Raw genomic sequence first — 24,487 nt, 5'->3', positions numbered from 1 at the left:
TTTTGGTATCTCATCCAAGAGTTCTTTGCCTATCCCAAGTTGTGAAGATATTTTCCTGTTTCAATGAAGGATTGTGGACTGAGAAAATGGCAGAGTGAACATGTTTAAAGCAAATCAGAATGTCCTGCAGATGAAAAGAAGCTACAGGGTCAAGGATGATAAGCTAGGAGGCTGTTACCTAACTAAAAAATGAAGTGATAAGGTTTTAGTCTTGGTTAATAAGCAGTATAATTGAAGAGGAAGGGATGAACAAGGGCCAGATTTGAGGAAAAAAGATGGAACTTAGTGATTAAGTGAATATGGTATATGAAAGAAGATATGTTAAAAGGATTTGAAGAACTCAAAACCTAAAAAAGACTCAGGAATACTAGTACTACTATCAACAAAGATAGGAAAATCTGAAAGTAGATTCCACTGTGGATGTACTATAGTTAAAATAAGGAGTTTAGATTTATACAAACTATGCTTAATAATGATAATGGAATAGCCAAATGGAATTTTCTTGTTGACAGTCTGGAATAATGAAACTTGAAAAGGGCTAAGAGGAGGAAACGAAGCCTATAGATTTGCGAATCATTGGCAGAAAACAGAGCTTTTCAAAGTAACATCCGTGTACCAGCAGCATCAGCATCACCTAGGAACTTGCTGGACACGACAATTTTCAGGCCCCATCCCAGACCTACGGACTCAGAAACTCTGGAGGTGGATTCAGCGATCTGTGTTTGAAGAAACCCTCCAAATGATCTCACCACATGCTCAAGTTTGAGAACCACTCTAGCATATAGGTTAGAGCTGAAGGCAAAGCACAGAGGGCAAGTGACAAAAGCTAACAGTCAATTACTAATCCCTAGGGAAGAGCCATGGCAGGCAGAGAGAAAATCAGTCAAGAGATCAGAAGTGAAGACTGCCATACTTGTTACCCAGAAGCCAAGCCGAAGAGAATGTCATGAAGTTTCTAAGCAGTTTATTCTGAAAGGGCGGAGACAGAAAGACAAACAGGTACACAGAATGGAGTGTCCTTTCATCTATTAGAGACCTCTTCCTCTCCGCCCTCCCCCCCCCCCCCGTCGCCCCCCGGGGGGTCATATTGTTTTGAGGAAAACTATTACTCGGGATATATTTTCCACACTAAATTTCCTTTAAATGAGGGAAATCTACAAATAACATAATAAAAAATACTACCATATAACCACATTTCTTTTAAATGTAAAAGAGAAACTGATAGGCATCTTACATATGTAATTTCACTTATATAACCTTTCAAGGAGGAAGTAGAGAATGGGGTTGTAATGTGAAAGGCAAGTAGGGTTAAACTAAGTTGTTATTCTAAAGACTGGAGAAATAACAGCATGCTTATATGCTGATGGGAAACATCCACTAGGGAAGGAAAAACACAGTTTAGGAGAGAAGATGGAATCACTTCAATAGATGAATGTGGACATATAATCACATGCAAACTGAAAGGTTGATTTTGGTTAAGTGCTTAGACCATGGGTCAATAAATCACTGCACATTTTTGTATGGCTCACAGCTGAGAATGGTTTTTACATTTAAAAAAATAAGTGAATCATTTTGATTTTCAGAAAGTTAGTAGAGAAACATGTGGGTTAGGAGCATTATAGGATCTTCTTGGGTCCTTCTCTTCCTAAGGAGACATGCTTTCTCCAAATAAAGGCTGTGCCACCATGCAAAAGCTTTCACTCTGAGAAACTTCTACCCTATCAGGTTTTTACATTTTAAAATGATTTCAAAAAAAAAAAGGGAAGACTATTTTGTGACAGTGAAATTATGAAATTTAAATTTCAGTGTCCATCAGTGAAATTTGATTGGCACATGTCATGCCCATTTGTTTGCATACTGTCTATGGCTGCATTTGAAGCAGAGCAGCAAAGGTGAGTAGCTACAACAGAGACTTTGTGGTCCTCAGATCCAAAAACATTTACTAGTGATTCATTATAGAAAACATCTGCTGACCCCTGGCACAAGAGTCCATCCACCTGTGCTCTAAATCTTAAGATGTATCTAACCAGAATAGACTGACTTCAAATGACCTAGATATTTCTATTAATGAAGACTAAAAGTCACTGTTGAAACATAAGGGATAAATTCAACTGAGTTCATCCAGTCAGTCATTCAATCAATTAACAATATTTACTAAGTTCAGTGCCAAGCACAGGAGATCTAAAATGAACATAAGAGGCATGCATGGTCCTTATTCTCATGGAATTTAAGTTCTTATGATACAGAAAAACAGACAAATAGGCAAGATTATACAGCTTGTGACAAGTGCTCTGAAGCATATAAACATGATGTTGTGAACAAAAGGGAGTTGGGGGATTACTCTAGAGAGGGTAGTCATGGAAGGTGTTTCTGAGGAGGCCACGGAAGCCAACCATTGTGGGGGAAGGGGTGTGGTGAACAGGGGGAGCAGATAAATGTTCTTAGGTTTCTACAGGCATAGAAACAAGCAAAGATGGAGAAATTCATACATTGTGAGTAGCACATGCATGGAACACATTCCCTGATGAATTTTCCAATGATATTTTTACTACAAAGTACACACAGTGTAATTATATAATGGGTTCAAATGGTTTGGGAACAAAATACAAATTAAAAAAACCCGACACTGTATAATTACTTAATTACCCGAGAGATAGGAATGGTTCCAGAAAGCCATTTCCGCTTATCAGGTATATACAGTAATGGTATTTTTTTTTTTTAAGGTGGAAAAACATTCCACACAATGTTAAGTTTTACAGAATACTGGCAAATACAAACATAACCAAGAAAAGTATAAACGGTAGGTACTTCTTCTTAATTGCATAAAATAAAATTAAAGTTTTCCTACTTTTATATTCTATGAAAATATCACAACAAATAAGCATTTTAAAAGATTGTAAAAGATAAATAATACTAGAAATCATGGAATGTTCTCAGTTTTAATTCATACATAGCTAATACAGCATAACACCAGCTGAAGCCCGACAAATGATAGGCTGTGAACTTTGGGAAAGAATTAGTGCCATTTGGTTCTTAATTCTAAATTTCTTACTTGGCATATACCAACATAACTATTTAAAACACAACCTGTACATTTTGTGGGTTGGCTATGCAGTTTGTTCCATGTAAAGTAATTCTTTCATTTTCTTGTTTTTCAGGCAAAAATGAACAACTTTCTACTTAAAATTTAAGCAAGTTAAAGGAGTACAAAACAGAATGTTCAAAAATCTTTTTGTATATTTATAAAATTATACAATTCTAATTTATTTATCTTTATGAAAAATTATAAAACATGATTTTCAACCATCTGAAAAGTCAAACACAGGTCTATCGAAATGTAAGGTACATTCAATGTAATGATTCATAGTGTCTCTAATAGAAAGATTCAGCAGTTCTCAATCGAGACCTTTATTCCTTCTCTGAATAAATGATGCCTGAAATTTTTATTCTTGTTCTAATGGAATTTCAATGGCCTTCACTGCAAATCTACTGGAAATTTTTGCATATTAAGTGGAAAAAATTAAATGATGTTAACCACATTTTAATGTGATTAAGGCTGACAGGGTCATTATTTCTGCTAATCACTCAGTTTAAAAAGCTCAAACAAAACTTTATAACAGACAAGGTTTCTAATTTTCTTTATATCTTGTTGAAATAAATTAAAAAAAAGAACCTGTAGAAAAATAGGGGGAAAACACTACAGTTTTTGACAAAAACCAATGAGTAGTTCCTACAATTTGCAGATGGGTTTCATTATACTTAATCTGGTGATGTAAAAACAAAAATGCAAAACAATCTTACACTGCACATACTCCCCTGGTTTCTTTCCTTTTAAACACGAAGAGGTTTAAGAAAATGTGCTTTGTAGAATTTTGAGTTCTGTGTTTCCTATTTGCTGCTAAATGGAAACAAATATAGTTTTTTCTTTAGATCTTACAGCAAACTAAAAACAGAATTAATGCATAATACTGCCTCAAACAATTCTTCAATGTTCTGTTTTTTAGATTAATCTATGCCATGCAACTACAAATATTTAAAATATATTAATGTAAACTAAAAATCTTCATTGATAAACATCTCCAAGAAAATTGATGTTAATTTCTATCAGAAGAATAATAGGGATTCTAATGATTAGCAGTACTTAGACAATTTGTCTTTTCTGTTTTCTGAAAAGAAATTTAGTTTGTTCATTGGTCATTTATACTAGAAACTTAGTATTAAATCAGTTACTGCAGATTGCAGGTATATTTGATGTAACTTTGGTGCTCTACTTGCAAAGAATTATTTTTAGAAGTACAACATTACAATATTCTTGAAGCAAAAATGAGTAGGAACCTAGTCAAAAAGATTCAGCCAGTATCTTCTCTAATTTTCTGAGTAACAGTTAAGCTAGGTATATAACCCATACAACTACATAAGAATGAATGCAATATCTGACTATTCTTTTTGTTGGGTGTCAATTGCTTAACCAATACTGGTTGTTAAAAATCATCTTTATCTTTTAGCTACTAAAATGGTAATTTCTAAAAATGATTTGAGGACTGTAATTCGCTCTGACATATGAAGGTAATATGACTATTCCTAATCCAGTAGATATAGTTTTTACAGAAACAAAATTAATTCACTTTTAGAAAAATATGACAAGCAAATGATTTTTGAAAAGAGATACACACCTGAAGTTCAGGCAGTCTAATTCATATCGATTCACCTCAATCTAGTAACTTAAACCAAATTCAATGACTAAAAACATTCCAAACATAAAAAAAAGATTAGGCAAATATTGTTTGCATTGTAGTTTTCTAAAGCGTTATGAAACTATGATCGCTGCAAATAATAGTCAAACTAACAATTATAAAATTTAAGCTACAGGTGCAGTACCTTTATCCAAAAGAAAAAAACAAAACAAAACACTATCATCCTTTCACGGTAAATTACTCAACTGCATGCAAATAGATAAATAAGTTTACCTCACTGATCACAATCTAAGCAGCTAACAAAAGCAGAGCACCTGGCCATAAACAAGTCCTTTGAAATACAATTTAGTACTAAAGTTTCTAAAATTACAGTTCTGCTTTCATATTAAAAATCATAACCAAACTACTTTTCAGCACACTCAGCCTTTTGTGAAGAAAAAGAGATTAGGATCTGTAGATTACATAAATATCAAGGAGTTCAATGCTAATGCTGCATTGTAATCATAATCTCTGATGCCCACAGAATTAATATTGTTGAACTTTAAAAAATTTTTAGTGTGATGATATGCACTGGTGCATCAACTAATAACCCTCCAGAATTTCTGTGCTCATCTAAAAAGAGTCCCTGCTGAATGTTCTAATGCATTTTATTGTGAATCTTCAGCAAATAAAACTTCATGTATGAGCTCATGATGTGCTTTGCTGCCGGAAAGTCACAGACTCTGTGGGAAGCTCTTTATCTTCCCAGCAGTCAGTTCTCTGAGAACATCAGTGCAGCTACTGTAGTTACCTGTAGATTACTTGTATTTTCTCACATCTGTGTCCAGCAATCTAAACCATGATGATAAAGGGTCATTAGGTTTTGAGTGAGGAAGGGGATGGACTAGACAATTTGCTCTGATAAGCTCCTTGTTGGGAGCTCCAGTTTAGAATGTGAAATGTCGTATATGTACAGTTTTACACTAAAAGGAAAAAAGAATTGCACTTTTCAGCACTAACAATTAAAAATGATGCAGTTTAATGTCTCACTATAGGCTACTGATTCACATTTTATTTGAGGGATTTATAATTAAAAGTATTTAAAGAAATAATTTTCTGCTTGTAAAATGGACATCTATGCTCTATTAGCCACAAAGAATTCAGGTACAATTACTAAGATAACTGCTGTTTGGGGCACAGCAAAGCAATTTCCCACAGTGGGACTTACAGTTCAATTTACCAGTTGGGCAAATATTTTGTGCTCTGTAGTGGACTAGAGTTAAAAGCTATAGGTAACATTCAAACAGTGTTATACCTGGAAAAAAGTTTCTTCAATCCAAATGGATGATTTAAAGATAAAAAGAATATCCTAAAAACACTCTCCCAAATTAAAGATAAAGAGAATATCCTAAAAACAGTGTTCCAAATTAACATTATTTAATTTAAAACCTAACATAAAATACAGTTGTCACAAAAAATCCTGACTCCTCCCAAAACAGGGCTCATAATTTAAAAACCAACGCTATACTTGTATTTTATTTTCATATTTGTATCTGATCCTAAATCATTATGATGCTTAATCACAACTTCCTAGTAATCAGCTGATAGAATGTTATATTATTGATTAGATTATAGAATGGGAATACTAATACTTACTTTGAAATGGCTTATAATAATTGTGTCAGGTTACAGAATTATAAATAAGAAAATGTGGGGTTTTGGGGCATCCCTCAGTTATTATGTGACATACCATATAGACAGAATGAAAAGGAAAAGTGTTTTAGTTTAGTGAAAGAAAGAGGAGCTTAAAAATGTTTGCTGAATTTGCATTCATAATTTATGTCTTTATTTAGGTATGCTTAGTTTAGTACAATATTATATCTTCTAGCCATCTTCCAATAAAAGGAAATTTTGAGATATAACAGTGACTGGAACAAATGAAACACTGCCCTGCCTCAAAGAACTATATTAAAATTACAAAAGTATGTGAATAAAAGCATACAATATTTTAAAATAAAACATCAAGTAGTGATTTTGGAGTTTTTTTTGAAATAGTTTTAAAATGGTATTCATTTGAACCACCATTTGATGACTTTCCAAATGCTGCTGGAGAAGGAAAAGTAAAATGCTTATTTTGGAAGTTGTCTGCTAGTACTAAACACAAGCAAGCAATATTTTCCAATAGATTAAAGATAAACTAAGCATTTAAAAACTCCTGTTCTTCCTTCCACATACATGAATTATCTAAAATCCTTTTATGAAAGACCTTAAGATAGAAGATATGTCACTATTACCAATGTAGAGACATTTCTTAAAATAAAAATTATTGTAAAATACAACATTTTGGTAACTAACATTAACATCCTAAGGCAATATGAGAACACAAATCCATAATAATTATTCATACACCAAGCCACTGTAAACCTAAATGATTTCTGAAGACCTGAATGTGTCAAGAACTTTGACAATTATGACTGGAGCCAGGAAACTGTAGCAGTGCAGAATTTCTTATGAATTTCTCCAGTTACTTTTTATAAATGCTGTCTTGGATGACAGCTTAATGTGTACCACATGCAATATTTATTCTTCTTCAGTGTCAGACTGTCTAGCCATCCAAGGGAATACAAAGAATGTCACTTATTAGGATAAAAGCACAAGGAAGGTAATCAAGGACATATGTAACATCAGCCAATCATGCCCTATTTCAACATCTTATTCCATTCATAACAGTTCAACAATTATTTGCTTACTGATAACTTGCTTTCAAGCTGTTTGTGTTCACCATAATGGTGGTTTGCATTTATTTTGCTCTTTAGAATTGGACACTTGCTGTGCCATATGTGTATTTTGTCAAAACTTTATATCTTCTGTCAGAAATGGCTTAGCATATCAAATAATTTCTATTTGTTAGGAACTACCAATACAACAATCACTAACCCTTGATGTCAATAGGGCACTGAAATAACTGTAAACAGCAAATGTATAACTATTAAAGTATTTCATAGGGAAAAAAATTCTATAAATGATACATAGTAAGGAAGTTATTAGCTGAGCCACACTCACATACCTTCCCCTGCATATGGCTAAGAATGCTTAATAGCCATTGTTTTTTCTTTTGTTTCAGTTTTTAAAGATTGTGAAGCTGACAGAATTTTCCAATCCAATCTGGTGGTCTTTAAACTATATATTCAAAATGTCTAAGTAATACTAAGCCACATTAAAACACACACTTGGCCACTCAAACAAATTTCACTTAATAATAGATTTAAAATAATGTCCCATCATACATCATAATCATGAAATGTGTAATTGTAGAAACATAATTACTTAATCATTAACCAGTATGACTTTACAGTAACATTTAAAGGCTTTAAAAAGTACTAATTTCAAGAGATTAGACAACTAAAATGTTTATGGCTGAACAAAGGAAATGAAAAAAATGGTTGATATTCTCCATATTCACTCTCTTGGTCACTTTTTTTCTCTTCTGTCTCTATCTCAGATTTGGCCTGAAATAAAGTTCTACCATGCTAGACATATTCCATACAAACTATTCTATACAATATCAAAATAAGACTTAAAAAAAAAACCCACTTTTAAATAAAAACACTGTTATGATTTTTTGTTTTCCAGTCTACATCTGGGAACTGTTCTGTAAACCACTGATTTTCTTACATAGTGTTACAATGTAGTTGCTTACAGGACTAGACAAAAATCCATTAGAATAGAAAGGTATAGAAATTAGTCTTGATTAACAAAAAGAGAAACATAGCAAGATTTTCTAAGTGGTGGCTGTTTCATTTAAAAGTCTCAAGCATGAGGCCAGCAGAGTAGCGAGTTGGTTAAGAGCTAGTTTGGGAAGCCAGCTCTGAGCTGCAGGACCCTGGTTCAGATCCCACATGAGGGCCAGTGACACTGTGCTCTCTACAGCTAAGATGGTGAACAACAATTCAACCTGGAGCTGGGCTGCCCTGAGTCGCCCGCAACGGCGTAGGCTGCAGGCCCTGCTGCAGAGGGCTGCCATAAGCTACCGTGTGTGGCCGGCAGCCAGCATGAGCAGCCGGCAGCTGGTATGAGCTGCCAAGAGCCACCGTGAGCGGCCGTCCAGAGGCCAGCAACCAATCTGCCTCACCCGGGAAAAGTGCAATGATAGTGCCAACATGGGCCAGTGAAGTGACGTCCTCCACAACTAGACTGAAGAACAAAAGGACAGCAACTTGTCTGTTCCCCTTCCCCCAATTCCCCAGCGCTGTTCCCCTCCTCTAATTCCCCAATAAAATCTTTAAAAAACAAACAAAACAAAAATAAAAGTCTCAAGCATTCACAAAACAGTAGAATCGCTCCAAATATGAAGTCTGGTATTGGTGGGGGGAGAGAGGAAACAAAAATACAGTGAAAGAAAGATGAAAAATGTAAGTGACCTTATATTTGTAATTCAGAAGACAGAGCATTACAATAATATAAAAGTATGTATACATAGGAGAAACAGGAGAAAATGGAAAATTGCTCTTATTTCTTAAGAATTATTAAGTTAAACATTTTAAAGACTTTTAACACGAGCTCATGAAAGTATAAAACATTTTATTGCATTTATAGCATGCTTTCATGCAACAAAAAGTGCATAAAGAGTTTTTTATGTTAGTTGTATCCTAGTGAAAATTACACAGAAACCCATACCTGCTGGAGAGCAAACATAATTTGCAGTGTTTATATAAGATGGACTTAAGTTGGTTAAGAGAATTTATTGTGTAAGTACAACTGTCAGACACTAACTATAGATCTATGGTATTTTTTTTCATATTATAAAAATTAAATCCCAAGATAAATGGATCTATTTCTACCAAGGAATAACAATTAATATATGTAAAATATTTTATTTAATTCTTATTATCCTGTAAGAAAAATTATTATTCTATTTGACAGGTGAGGGAACAAAAACTATAAGGAAACCAACCAAAACTATCTTCAGTCCTGCTCCTATAAAACATTGCATTTATGTTTGCCCTCTAGCTGGTATGGATTTCTGTGTAATTTTCACTAGGCTACAGCTATCACAGAAAACTCTCTGTGTATTTTTTGTTGCATGAAAAGCATGTTATAAATGCAAAAAAAAAAATAAGTTTTATACTTTCTCTCATGAGCTCGATTTAAAAGAAGTCTTTAAAATGTTTAACTAGGTTTCTTCATCTCTCTGAGTAAATGGGTAGATATTTGCCTTCCAATGTTGTTATGAGGCTTCAACCAAATAAGAGAACATAGGTAAGTGCCCCGAAGTCCAGCATATAACAGATGCTCAATAAATGCTAGTCATTATTTTGCCAAAGACTTGTTTGCATGTATACATACATATACACACATATATATTTATGTATATGTAATGTTCTTTCCATTATATTGCTATGCACTAGTATTTAAACAGAATATTATACAAATTATGTATTTGTACTTTGGCTAATAAAGAGATATGTGTATGTACGCATGCACAATTCCCTACTCCCAAGAAGGTCTCAAAAACAAATCCAAGTTACTAAAAATTCAAGGAAATAGAACAAATCACTATGTGGTTAAAAACAGGGCCGGCTGAATGGCTAAGTTGGTTAAGAGCACGAGCTCTGAGCAACAGGGTTGCCTGTTCTATTCCCACATGAGCAGTGAGCTGCGCATGAGCTGAGCTGCCAGCAGGTGGTAAGATGGCTCAGCTGGTGAGAACACATGCTCCTAACAACAAGGTTGCCAGTTTGACTCTTGGAGGGGATGGTGGGCTATGCCCACCAGCAACTAAGATTGAACACAGCACCTTGAGTTGAGCGGCTGTGCGTTGCCAAGGGTGGCCGGATGGCAGCTGGACTTGGAACTGAGCTAGCTGTGCCCTCTACAACTAAGATTGAAGGACAACAACTTGGCTGTTCCCCTTCTCCAATTCCCCCCAAAAATCATTAAAACAAACAAACAAACAAGCAAAACTAAGTAATGAAAGACGGTACTTATTTTAAAAAAGGATTATCAAAATGTATTTTCTATGTAAAAATATATAAACTATTTTAATTGATGTCTCTACAAAGTGCTATTAAATTGGAACATGTCTGGAAAATAGTTTTCAGAAGTTCGTGAAAATAAAGATACAGTTTTTTTGTTTTTTTAAGATTTTTTTTATTGGGGAGTTGGGATGGGAACAGTGCTGGGGAATTGGGGGAAGGGGAACAGACAAGTTGCTGTCCTTTTGTTCTTCAGTCTAGTTGTAGAGGATGTTGCTTCACTGGCCCAAGTTGGCACCATCATTGCGCTCTTCCCAGGCAAGGCAGACCAGTCGCCGGCTTCAGGACGGCCGCTCACTGCAGCTGCTGGCCGCTCACGCTGGCTGCTGGCTACATATGGTAGCCCATGGCAACCCACTGCCACAGGGCTGCAGCCTACGCCGTCGCCAGCGACTCACGGCAGCCCAGCTTCAGGTTGAGCTGTTGTTCAGCATCTTAGCTGTGGAGGGCAGTGTCACTGTCCCTCATACGTGGGATCCGAACTGGGGCCCTCTGGCGTCCCAAGCCAGTTCTTAACCATCGCACCACTCGGCCAGCCCAAGATACAGTTTTTGATACAACTTTTATATTACCTTCAGTTTGCATTCCCTAATCAGGTCATAGTGAATTTTAACGCAAACTTTATAGTACATGAACTGTTTAACAATAAAACTTATCTAAACAAAACTTATAGAGATAGGAAATATGGCTAGTATCTGGCCTATTTCTCAGGCTTTGTACACCTTTGCAGTATTAGCAATGCCCCAATGCTGACATACTATGGCACAGTAACGAGTAAAGAACATGAGCTCTGGACACAACTGCTTAGGTTTGAACCTTGGCATCACTGACGGGCTATGTAACCTTGGCCAAATGTCTCAATCTATCAGAATTTGCTTTGCCTTCCTTAAAATAACAGTATCTTCTTTAAAGGCTGTTGGGAGTCTTAAATATTACTGTCACACAGTTAAGTGTTCAGTAAGTTCTGACTGATGCCAACTACTACTATTGTATTATCTGCTATTGTCCTACTTCATGATATTCTCTTATTTCCCTGTTCATTTACACATCAACTCCCTCACCCCCAACAGTGAAAAATTATCTCTAACAAATTCTATGGTATGCTAGAAGGAAAAAAAGGCAAATTCTACTTATCATACTAATATATAAAAACTGATCTATGGTTATAGCTAGGTTTTCTAAAGTCCGTTCTGCAGTACTATAGATCTGGTGCAATGTTTAGTTTTGGTTTCGATAAGAGTCACTGTATTTTCTCCACCCAAATTTTTATATATGGCATACGTTTAAAAGTAGGTGCTAATGTAGGTGCTGAAGTATACTGCTGTAACAATATTATACAGTTAATAAAATTATAAGGCAAGGCAAAAACAGTAGCAACTAAAACTTATTATCCCAAGAAAAGCACAAAGTTGTCATCCTGAGAATTTTCTTTTATTAACTATAACCCTAAACAATTTGTGGAGGTGATATTTTCTGAGATAAAATGTAGCAGAATGCTAAAATTAATTTAAGCAATATTTTCAAATATTTCTAAAGATTCACAAATATAGCTTGTACAGTCATACACAGAACAGGCACAAACATTCAAGTCAAATGGGTCTATTTCTACTACTTGCCTGCTACAAGGTCTTGGGCATGTTCGTAATCTCTCCAACTGCCCTATTTGAAATATGGGCATGATAATATCTATATTTCAAAATTACTCATAAAATATTCATGTATGTTTCTACTAACCTCTTACCAATCTGTAAGCTCAAACGGGTGCCTGCCACAGAGCAAGAACTCAATAATACATAATGGGTTGCTATACGTGTCTTTTGTTTGGTACGGGAAAAGATAAGTCTATGTCACTTAATAAGAGGGTGGGGGAGGATAAACAAAAGAAAAATGGCACAATTTAAAAGATAACAATTTAAAATATAAATTATGTATGAAAAATTACTAGTGACCTTCACGTTTCAAAAATTCAGATATGCTCTTTGGGAAAAATCTTCTGAAACATCATTTAAAAAAAAAGGTAACAAATGGTTACCAACAGACATGTTATTCAGTCTTTTCCTTTTAAATTTCAAAATGGACTAAACCCAAAGATATTTCCCCAGACTACATTATTCTTTCTAAAGAATTTCTAAGGAACATGTTGATAATCATCCAGGAATATTTATGATTACCCTTGATCTTTTTTTCCTCACTAGATCACTGGTTTATTATAAAAGGATCTGACGCAGGGACAGCCAGAGGGAAGAGATGCACGAGGCACGGTGCAGGGAAGGGTGCAGCACTCCCACGTCCTCTCTAGGCATGTCACGGTCCCCGAATCTCCACATGTTCATCAACTCAGCAGTTCCCCCCTTGATTTTAGTGACAAGTATTTAAAATACTGAAAAAGTACCTTTGTATCTTTATTAATGGAAATACAAATCTATTTATCTCTCCACTGGTTTACCCCATTCCTAAAATGCAGATCTCTTAATTCAATGATGAAAATGCTTCATTTTAGTAAAAGTTCAATTCAAGGCCAAAATAATATAGAGTTATGAGAGCCATCTTGGGATTTGTCTCAGGATCCAACGAAGTAATGTAAGTTGAAAGACTGTAAAGTTTTGACAAATGCAGGATGTTATATATTTTTAGTGCAAACTACTTCTTTGAGGTCATACATCAAGGGACTTTTAAAGGAAGTGCTTTATGAGTGGTAGTGTGGATCAGCAAGTTGCTAGACAAACATGAAAAAGTAAAGATGAAATTCAAAATAAACCTATATAATTGCAAATATTACTTGAAAGTTACTTAAAATATGTAGCAATCGAAAATATTTCTGGACTACAAGAAATACACTATAGCAAACTAGAAAACAATGGTCATTCTTAAAATCCCAAATTGTAGAACACATGTAGGATGTTTTAATATTTGTTTAATCACAACGCGTGTGAATAAGAATCTACAAGTTCTTGTCCAGTAGTTGTCTTCCCATTTTATTCTTTTTGATGGTCCATCACATTTGACGTTGCATTTGCTGTTCCCTCTACCTGGACTGAACTTCCGTTAGCTTCCTTCTCTCACAGTGAGCTCACTCCCTTATCTCAAACAGGCCTTCCTGACCACCCTAGCTAAAACGGCACCTTACCCTGTTTTATTTTATTCATCCTCCTAATAGTTTCCTGACACTATATTAAAGATTTGTTTGTTAGTTGTCTGTTAGTCCATGAGACCATACACTTTATGGGAGGAGCAAGGGCTTTTCCTGCCCACCACTTCGAATGGTACATGACACACACAAGGGCTCAATGATTATCTGCTTAGAAAAGAAAAACGAAAGCATAGTACATACCTCCTCAATGAGCTCGCAGTTTTCATAAGGAACATAAATTTGAAATTTCTTTTCGTAATAGCAGTTTTTATGAAGTTAACTTCTCTTTGATAAAATATTACAAAGACTGAATGGATACCAATGTGCAATCCCAAATATATAGATAGAGTGTACTTGAAGTTTCTAAGTCAGTTATTTTGGAACATACTTTTAAGCAGAATTTAAAAATTGATGATAAAATGGTCACAGATACCAAAATATGTGTCAGCCAAACTGCATTATTTCTAGTACACTGTGAACTAAGTAGGCTTTTGAAGGTGTTTCATAATCTTATGGTTTTGATGGGAAATGCTTTCTAGGTCAGTTTAGAGAAAGGAAATGCAGTAGTCTGAGTAATGTAACTAGTCTCAAATATAGATATGCCAATTCTACAAATAGGTTTATTTCTACTTTGTTCTCATTCTAGCCAGAGCAACAGCTGCCCAAGATGAGGAAATACGGATACATGGTGAGATCCAGCAAAGACTTATTTTCAAGGTGCAGAGCTATGGGAGAGGGAAGAAGAGTAGGGGGAAGACCAGGTCTTAGCTCCACGCCAGTCAGAGAAGCTGCTCATAAATTAGGTACTGGCAACCTTGGGAATACTCTGTATAGTTCCACAGTTAGAAAAAAATCTCATCATGACAAACCTATATATGAGGGATGAAAAGGTACTAGATATCTGTACGAGCATATTTTCTTTATTTGCTATAATCCAATTCATTAAAATAAAATCATAGCCCTGGAAGGGAACCTTAGAGACAACTTCTTTTCATTCCTTACTAACCTTCCTGCCTCACCTCCGACACACATGTATAAATTCAAAACACAGAAACTGAGATACAGGCTATCACAATGGAACTGTTTTACTTTTTTTTTAAAAAAAAGAATAAATACTTAGGGCCGGCCGAGTGGCACAGTGGTTAAGAGCTGGCTTGGGAAGCCAGAGGGCCCCGGTTCAGATCCCACATATGAGGGCCAGTGATGCTGCCCTCTACAGCTAAGATGCTGAACAACAGCTCAACCTGGAGCTGGGCTGCTGTGAGTCACCAGCAATGGCATAGGCTGAAGTGAGGCTGGCCGGCAGTAGGCGTGAGCTTTCGTGAGCTGCCGTCCAATGGCTGGCAAGAGACTGCTTCACCCGGGAAGAGCACAATGATAATACCAACATGGGCCAGTGAAGCGACATCCTCCACAACTAGACTGAAGAACAAAAGGACAACAACTTGTCTGTTCCCCTCCCCTAGTTCCCCAATAAAATCTTAAAAAAAAAAAAAAAATCTTATACATGTAAATCTTGCTTTATATAATGGGACATGTTCCTAAAAACTTTATATGAAACTGAACCTAATTTCAAATCTACTTGAGAGGACTCCTGAACTGAAATAAGTTATTTAAGAATAATCAATCATTCCCATTTTATTTAAGTAAATCAAATGCATTAACAATGTAATTTTTTTAAAGCAGCATGTGTTAAATTTCTAGCTTCAATGAATAATCTTGTCAGAAATTGATGACTTCTTAAAATAGTTCTACATCAAGTTTTGTATTTACAGATATATGTATGTATCTATATGTATATGTAGACATACATAGACATACAAAATTATATGTCGAAAATGAACACAATTCCCTCTTCACACATAGTTGCTGATATTTAGTACCTGTAACTCTTATACATACTTCAAGAAAATATTGGATTCTCCCCCTAACCAGGCACACAATGTACAGTATCACCAAACTATTTTTATTGTGTTCAAATTATGTGGAAAACTAACAAAAACAGAAAAGTGGGGGAGGGAAGACAGAATTATAGTATAAGAATTAATAAAATCTTCTATTTAAAATTCATTTAGTAAGCCTAAAACATTGCCCCTGATTATACAACAGCTTAAAAGACTTGGCTAATATTTGTCTACCTATCTTGAATCAATTTCAACACTCAGATCAATTGATTCTTATATAATATTAGCCAACGGGTAACGCTCAGTAACTACAAGCCCACCAGGGCATATGCAAATGTGTGTTACTTACACACACACACACACACACACACACACACACACACACGTGCGTGCGCGAAGCCTAAATGTCTTACATTTTAGTTGTGTTTTTCCAGTGGAATAAGAATACATAGTATAATAAACAATAAAATATAATTATCCTTTATCGATAGTTTTAAGAAAGATGGGGGAAAGAGAACACAAAAATGAAACATAATTGAAAGCTATATAGGCGTACAAAATACAGTAGTTCCCCTTATCCTTGGTTTAGCTTTCTGCGGTTTCAGCTAGCAGTGGTCAACCTCGGTACAAAAATATTAAATGGTAAATTCCAGAAATAAACAGTTGGTAAGTTTCAAATTGTGTACCATTCTGAGTAGTGTGATGAAATCTCATGTCATCCTACTCTGTCCACCTGGGACACGAATCACCTCTTTGTCCCAGCACATCCACACTGTATACACTTAGTAGCTGACTCGGTTATCATACAGGCTGTCGCAGTATCGCAGTGCCTGTGTTCAAGTAACCCTTATTTTACTTCATAATGGCCCCAAAGCACAAGAGTAGTGATGCTGCCAATTAAGACATACCAAAGAGAAGCTGTAAAGCGCTTCCTTTAAGCGAAAGCTGAGTATAGTACAATAGGTATTTTGTGTGTGTGTGAGAGAGACCACATTCACATAACTTTTATTACAGTATATTGTTATAATTGTTCTATTTTATTAGTTATTGTTGTTAATCTCTTACTGTGCCTAATATATAAATTAAACTTTATCATAAATATAGCAAAAAACATAGTACTTATAGGGTTCGGTACTATACTATCCGCGGTTTCAGGCATCCCCGTGGATAAGGGGAACTACTGAATCTGAAATTAGTTTGTTCTACTGATTTCATAATTGGATGGAAAGCACCACTAAGGGAACAGCAAAAGTACCAAGACTGAAATTTAAACCCCTAATTAAGCAATGCTTTGAGAGGTCTACTGTCCTGCACCTGCTTGACCCCAGGACTCAGCAGGCAATCTCAAATGAAAAGTAATACTGTATATAGTATAATCTCAGTTATGTGTAACAACTGATGTTTAAAAAATGAAATCCTCAAGTATCCCAAAATCACAGGCACCCACTAGAGACAAAAACAACAACTTCAGTATAGTTTTATTCATTCAAAGAACAGCAATTTGTAATAATAAAAAAAGGTTTCTGTTAATTCCCTCGCAACATCTTGATTACTGTCATCTGATCATAACACATCTGTAGCTAACCTGGCTACCATGTCAGCTTCTCTTCAGGGGCTGGTCTTATTCATAAATCAACAAAATGGCTAATTCAATACTGTTAAAATCCATGAGTAAGTGCTTGGAGCCATTCCAGTTTTTACATCTTTCCAAAGGTCAATATACCTTCTCAATAACGCAATAGACTTTATCTTTCAAAACACTTCCCTCTTTTCTAGGATTGAAAAATAATGTTACCATTTAAATTTAAAGTGAACTTTAGTAATTAAAATGTTCATTATTTCTGAAATGGTGACCCACTAAAATATAGTTTTAGTCTTTCTTTTGTGGCCCAAATCACAAACCCCTCTTTCCCAACCATTTGAAATAGTTTTCTAGATCTAAAAGACTCAGGAAAATATTTATGACTGCTTCCTGCATCAGTCTTAATTGCTACAGTAACATTACATAATAACCTTAAACAACAAAACCTTTTTCTCTTGCGAAAGCAGCAACTAATGCAAATGGAGCTTAGGTATAAACATTACCCCAAAACAAGATGCTAACACAAATTAAAAGGATTTAGTAGTTAAAATGTATTTTAACTGTTTACATCTGCTCGCAGTGTCATAAATGATGAAAACCCAGTGTTCATATCCTTCATAATAAAAATTTATTCTGCACTTTAATACAAAGGCTATGCTGCATAAACAGAGGATTTAAAACTGGAGCAGAGTGGCTGAATGAAAGGCAAATGGGAATCTTTCTGGCCCCAGTAGATGCCATTCTCTATCACACAATGTTTCCCACTCATAAATACATGACAAATACTTCCTCAATCATTTTTTACGAGCAGGGATGCACAGGGGGTAGTCAATGGCTAGCTTGAGGGAAAATAGGAACAGCAGGCGGCAGAAACTGTACAGAAAATGGCTATGTGGTAAATTCTCTTCTGGAACATCACTCAGTTACCGAGTCTTTGATCTTTCAGCTACAATTACACTAACTTCCACAAGATATGACCCCCCCCCACTAACTCCCCAAACATACACACAACCCAAACCAGATCATTAGCTATACATAAAATCTAAAATTTGGTTTTATAAATAGGATCATCCATACCTCCACATTTTTATAAATTAAAATTTGCTATTTAGACAAGAGTTTACTTTCAATTGGCTATAACCATATCATCATCACAACTGGTCTCACAAAAAACATGGGGTGTCTGGCGACAGCTAAATCACAGACTGGCGTCTCCCAAGCAGTCTGTCTACCATTAGGGTCTGGGAAATGGTATTTACTATACAATTAGAGCCAGGGAGTTCTACCTGTAATCATCCAAATACAGGTGTGAGAAGCCCCTTTGGGCAAGGAAACTGACTCATCCCTTTTCATGTAAACTTTGATGTCTGTATTGTTCCACGAAGCCTCAGGAAACCTTACCATTTAGACTACAATGAGAAGATTTATTAACTGAGGTCAAGTAATAAATTTTAAAATTCCTTCCCAAAGGTAATAATTTTTAAAACATTAATCATCAAATTTATAAGAATTTGAAACAAGACAGAACTGATTATTTTAAATTTAATTACCTATTGGAAGACACTGACCAGTCAGAACTAAATTTTCATGTTAAGTATATGCTTTCAAGACTATTACCAATAAAGAGGCCAAATTCAGCTTTCTATCAGGAACAGAAAATGTCTTATAGTAATATCAACAGGGCATTTTTAGTTGCAGTAATTTCACAGAATTTATTCTAATGATTTATTGGAGTTAACCATCTGACATTAATTATTGTTTTGGCTTCCAGTCTATGAATGTTTATTTTTCAGTTTAAAGCTTCTCACTCTTTGATATCATATGGAAATGAGAATTTTTAATGGAAAATTGAAACCATGTGCATCTAAGTACTTAATGAAGTACAGGGAAAAACCGACAATATATTTTAGGAGAATTCAGATATTTTGCTTTGGATAGTTTTGATTTGTTTGTATGATTTAATAGTATGAAATACTGAGGGTACAGTGAGGCGAGTCCAAGTGAATACGATGCCAAATGTGTACATGTCCACATGTTACACAAACACGTAATTTTTGAAATTATTAGTGAACGAAAGGAAAACTTGTACATTTTGGTTACATGTCAAAAATGATAATCAATACAGGAATGTGTAGTTTTTACCTTTGTACATTTTTGAAGTATTTGAAACAGATACCTGGTTTCCCTCCCCCACCACCGCCCCACAGTTTTTTTATTTAAAAACCCTTTTAAAGTATTCAATCTGGATTTTAAAATTTATGCCCAACTATAATCCCAAGTGGATATTTTAAAGTCACATATAATACCAACATAGCTAGGCATTCCTAGTTTAAAAAAATTTACTGCTCCAACTACATTTATTCTCGTTTTGCAAAGGAAACAATGCTGTCTACCAAATTTAAATTTGGTAAGTAAATATGTATGAATCAACATTGCCTAATTTAATTCCATTTGCTTTTTTTCTTAAGTTCTTTCAGGGTAAATCAATTAGGAGACGCATCTCATAATGTAAACATCAGGCGAAGCTTTCTCATCCATTTTAAGCTTTTTAATAATAAGAGAAAAAATATTAAAATCAAATATAGCAATAAGTACATATGAATGTGTTTGTGTGTGTACAGATATATTTCTGGGTATATCTGGGAAGGAAAAACTTACCATTTGTTTTTCTTTCTAATGTAGTCTTTTTCAGAAAGATTAACCAAGTAGACCATTGGTTTTGAAGTCAGAAATAAGTGTTTATTCAACACTTCAATCTAAAGTGGGAGATAGAGAAAGAATTCTTTTTAAAACTTAAGTAAATATTAAGTCATTAAATAACTTGAAAGTAAACTCTGTTTAAACAAGTAGCCATTTTCATTTTCATAATTCTTGTTTCTGAAAGATTAGTTGCTATAAAATCTCAGAAGTAGGGGGGAAAAAATAACAACCGTGGGAATAAGCAATCATTGATAGAACTAAAGTTTAAGTAAATATAATAATAAGTGTAAAATAATGACAACTCTAATTTGTTCTCTAAGAAATCAAAGTAAAGGCATTAATAGATACATGATATTTATAACTTACCTCTTTGTCATTCCAATCATGATAGAAGCGAACAGGTTTCTTTTGATCTATAACCCAGGATTTGACTTTGCACATTATGTCCTATACACAATTGAGAAAAAAGTAGATATATGATAAATACTAAGCATTTAGACACTAAACATTAAAATTAAAAAAGGAACTATGTCAAACAGATATTTTCAATAGCTCATTAAAAAATCAAATATCAATGAAACGTGTCATTAAAATATTAATATATAAAATGTGGAATACTAGCAAAATTAGTAAAAGTCTTAAAAATTTCAAGACAATTCAAATACACCAAAGACTACAAAAGTTAGTAATATTTCAACATTACCTAGTGATGCCACTTGCAAGATAAACATGCTATTATGAAGTGGAGGGAGGAAGGGAGGGGAGATACTAGAGAGAGACTGAATTATAATTTTTTCCTTATAAAGAATAACTAATAGATGAAATTGAGCCTATTATGATAATCTACCCTCCAAAATAAGAAATCAAATGACCAAAACCCTTTTTATTCTGATTAATTTTTTGCCAACACCTTCTCCCTGCCCACTTCTCCTGTCCCTACTCCAACACCCCCCCACCAACCTGCCAAAGCCTCCATTACACAATGGCAAGAGCCCTGCACTGGTGACCTCCAACCAGCTGCATTCACTTTCAGAACATCTCTCTCTGCTGGAAATCTAAAGGCCTTTTAGTTAGCAAGCTAGTGTGCATTCAGAAGGAGTAACTGCAGGAAGAGCCCAATGTGCTTTGTTTCTCTGGCCTTTCTTCACAGAAAGATTAATCATCTGTGAAATGGAAACGGCAAACAGCAAGTGACACAAACTGAACCCTTCAAGCCTTTCCTCATCAGTTTTGTGGCTCTGAATCTAAAAGCTGCGTGTGGCAAGGTTCTACTTACAGGCAGGTGTTAATAAAAGGCTCTAGGGTCTGAAAGGTCAAACTTAGCTCTTCCCGAAGAAGTGCATTTGAGAGTCATCTGTTTTTTGTTGTTGTTGTTAAAGATAATTTATGGGTGTTTAAAATATGCATTTTTCAAAATTTATTGTAATACACAATTATTACTAATAGGTTTCTGAGATTTTCATCAATATATTTTCCTTTACCATAAATCAGTTATTCTATAAATATCCACTTGTATGAATTACCTCAATATTTTGTATACCTTCCTCCCAATCTTGCTGTTACCAACAGGAAAAATAAGGAAAAAGCCTATATCTTAAGATCCTGATTTGAACCACTCCAGGAAAAGGGCTTCCCACAGATTTTAACAAGGAAGGGGCAAGCTAAAAACTTTTAATGAAATCTAACATGTTCTGCTTAAGAATAATCACTTTTACTCTTCTATAACTGAATTTCACTCATAAATGTTTAAAAGTGGCTAATGTAACACCATTTCCTACAAGGAGAAGATCAAAGTGCTATATTACAAATGCATTATGATTAAAAAAGCCCTGTGCAGCCTTGCTATTAACTGTTCTTTAAACCCTAAAAGGCTTCCCATAGATCTCACTTGGCACTGCATATACAACCTTTGACAAGTAATGTAGACCATTTTTATTCATTGCCTAAAATTGTAGGCAATTATCTGCGTCACACTGGCCACCTGCAAATTCTGAATGCCTGCTTCAGTTGTCAGTGCAAAAAACTAATGTCGGAGGGGATTAATCTAGGGGGAGAGAGTCCTCTTTAATGGCTCCAGCAGGTGAAATGGCCCAGCTGGTTACTACGATGAGTGGCCAGAACAGCTTATGTACAGACACGCAACAAGATTATACAAAAGAAGGAGAAAACAGTGGTACCATCTTATATTTGGTTCCATTAGTTTTTTCAATTAAAGAAATAAAAGAGAATAGGTAAAAGAAAGTCAAACCAAAAATAAGGAAATTAAATGTTAATCATATAAAAAGTATAAAATATTTTTGTAGCTACAAACATTTTTATAAAACCAAAGGACCTCAATAAATGTTGATCACTAGTGAAGGAATTTTAGTATTTCTCTCTCATTTTCAATTCACTAGATTATCACTTCAGACACAGAAATCTTATCACAAAAGCTCTTTGGCATTAGTTTGGTTTTTTCCCCCTCACCAACGTATTATATTACAAATTAGGACCACTCAAATTTTAAAAAGAATTAACTCATAATTAAAGTTCTCAAACAATATATTCATTAGAGCCACATTCAAATCTTTTTAGAAAAATCTGTAAGTTATAACCAAGTTTTTAAACAGCTGAAAACTAAAATACCTTAAAATTTAAAATATTTTATTTTGTACCCAGTTTTCTCTTAATTATCCCCTCAAAAGATTTAACAGCCAAGAAAAGATACCTTAGATTACTAAAAGATGTCAGTTTTACTTAAGATAAATAAAAAATAGACTGCATTCAGATAAGATTATCTTATATAAATGATTATATGGTACAGTGCGAGTGCCGTTTTCTTAAAAGTATAAATTAATTTTAATTTTAGCAAAAAATTAAAATATTATATATTCCTTATCTGAAAAATTTCTAATCAGATGAAAGAAAACATTTGGACTTATTTGTATATAATAGTTAATATATTGATTTTTTTCTTATGCTTGTATATATAACCACATATTAATAATTATGTCAGAATAATAAAAGGTTCCAGTTAATTGAATTTAGTTAACTGAAAAAATAATCTAATACATACTAATAACCTACTTTTAATAAATTAGAATACAATAAAAAACATTTTAATGTTTGATGCATCAGAAGTTACTTTAGGAGTTTGCATTTCTTTAGTAACATTGTTACGTAGAAATACACATGTAGGAGGAGGAAAGTTTTGATAACTGTAGCAAATTCTTCATTTTCAAAATAAATTCTGTACATGGAAATTATGCAAAAATTCCTGGTCATTTTAACTTTTTGGTTACATGGCTGTAACGTGAACATACTAATTCTAGAGGTAACAGCTTAATGCTTAAATGTGGGAATAAATCCTAGATTACCACACACCTGGTCTGTGACCTATTACTTCAATAAAATGCAGATGACAATACTATCTACCTCCTGGGGTTGCTGTGAAGATCAAAAGAGAAAATGCATAGACAGTGTCTAGTGCAGTTGTTGACACAGAGTAAGTTCTCAATAAACGTGAGTTGTTGCCATTGCTATTATGATTGTTGAAAAGATTAAATGCCAGTAATCTACAAAATGGCAATATATTCTCTTGGGTGCTCCTTTAAAGCATATACACATCTTTTACATCTGAATAATTTTTCATTAATCCTTTTCTTCAAATTTCTGAAGGTCACCAACAATACTGGCTTTCTTAGTGAAATCTCAATTCAGGCTTCTAGTCTTAACATTCTACAAGAACTACCTTTTGCTGAACAACTGCAAAGAAACTTACTCCAAACTTGAATACCTCATTTTGCTCTTCTACTTTGACTCTTCCTGAGAATCTATTTTGCTTTAGAAATGCTGTTTTCTTGATATATACTATTATTGTTGTTAACAGCTGTAATGTATTTAGTCTCAGGGAGGATGTGTGACTTGCCGAAATTCCCATAGCTAGTAAGTGGCATAGCTGAGATTCAAATTCAGGTCTAAGTGACTTGAAAATTCATGTTCTGTCTTATTACCCTGGCCTATTTGTCTCCTTTACTGCCTTTCTAATTGCTCCCTTTTTAGCCTAAGCATTCCCAAAGTTGTTATTCAAAGTCCTCAGTCTCATTTCAAGGTCATCAAGGAAATTCAATATTCTTACTCTTCAGGTAAACTATCTGATAGTCAATCTATGTATCACAAAAATTAATATTTTTCGGGCCGGCCGAGTGGAGCGATGGTTGGGAGCTCGCTTGGGATGCCGGAGGGCCCCGGTTCGGATCCCGCATGTGAGGGCCAGTGACGCTGCCCTCCGCAGCTGAGGTGCTGGGCGGCAGCTCAACCTGGAGCTGGGCTGCCATGAGTCGCCGGCGACGGCGTGGGCTGCAGTCCCTGTGGCAGTGGATTGCATGGGCTACCGTGTGTGGCCAGCAGCCAGCGTGAGCGGCCAGCAGCCGCAGTGAGCGGCCGTCCAGAAGCCGGCGACTGATCTGCCTCGCCAGAGAAGA

General features: G+C 34.9%; 1 protein-coding gene across 1 annotated transcript in view; it reads right to left on the bottom strand.

Moving 5' to 3' along the window:
• OLA1 (Obg like ATPase 1) overlaps positions 1 to 24,487 on the bottom strand; it is a 160,964-nt gene that overhangs the window by 25,108 nt on the left and 111,369 nt on the right. Inside the window, exons 6-7 of the mRNA XM_019653735.1 lie at positions 20,391 to 20,471; positions 19,983 to 20,080 (exon numbers count right to left, since the gene is read on the bottom strand). Coding sequence (XP_019509280.1) covers positions 19,983 to 20,080; positions 20,391 to 20,471 — 179 coding nt within the window. The remainder of the gene's footprint in view (positions 1 to 19,982; positions 20,081 to 20,390; positions 20,472 to 24,487) is intronic.

This window comes from Hipposideros armiger, unplaced genomic scaffold (genome assembly GCF_001890085.2).
Source record: "Hipposideros armiger isolate ML-2016 unplaced genomic scaffold, ASM189008v1 scaffold_205, whole genome shotgun sequence".
NCBI lineage: Eukaryota > Metazoa > Chordata > Mammalia > Chiroptera > Hipposideridae > Hipposideros > Hipposideros armiger.
Note: the sequence above shows the minus strand (reverse complement) of the source record. Positions and strands in the feature narration are given on the sequence as shown.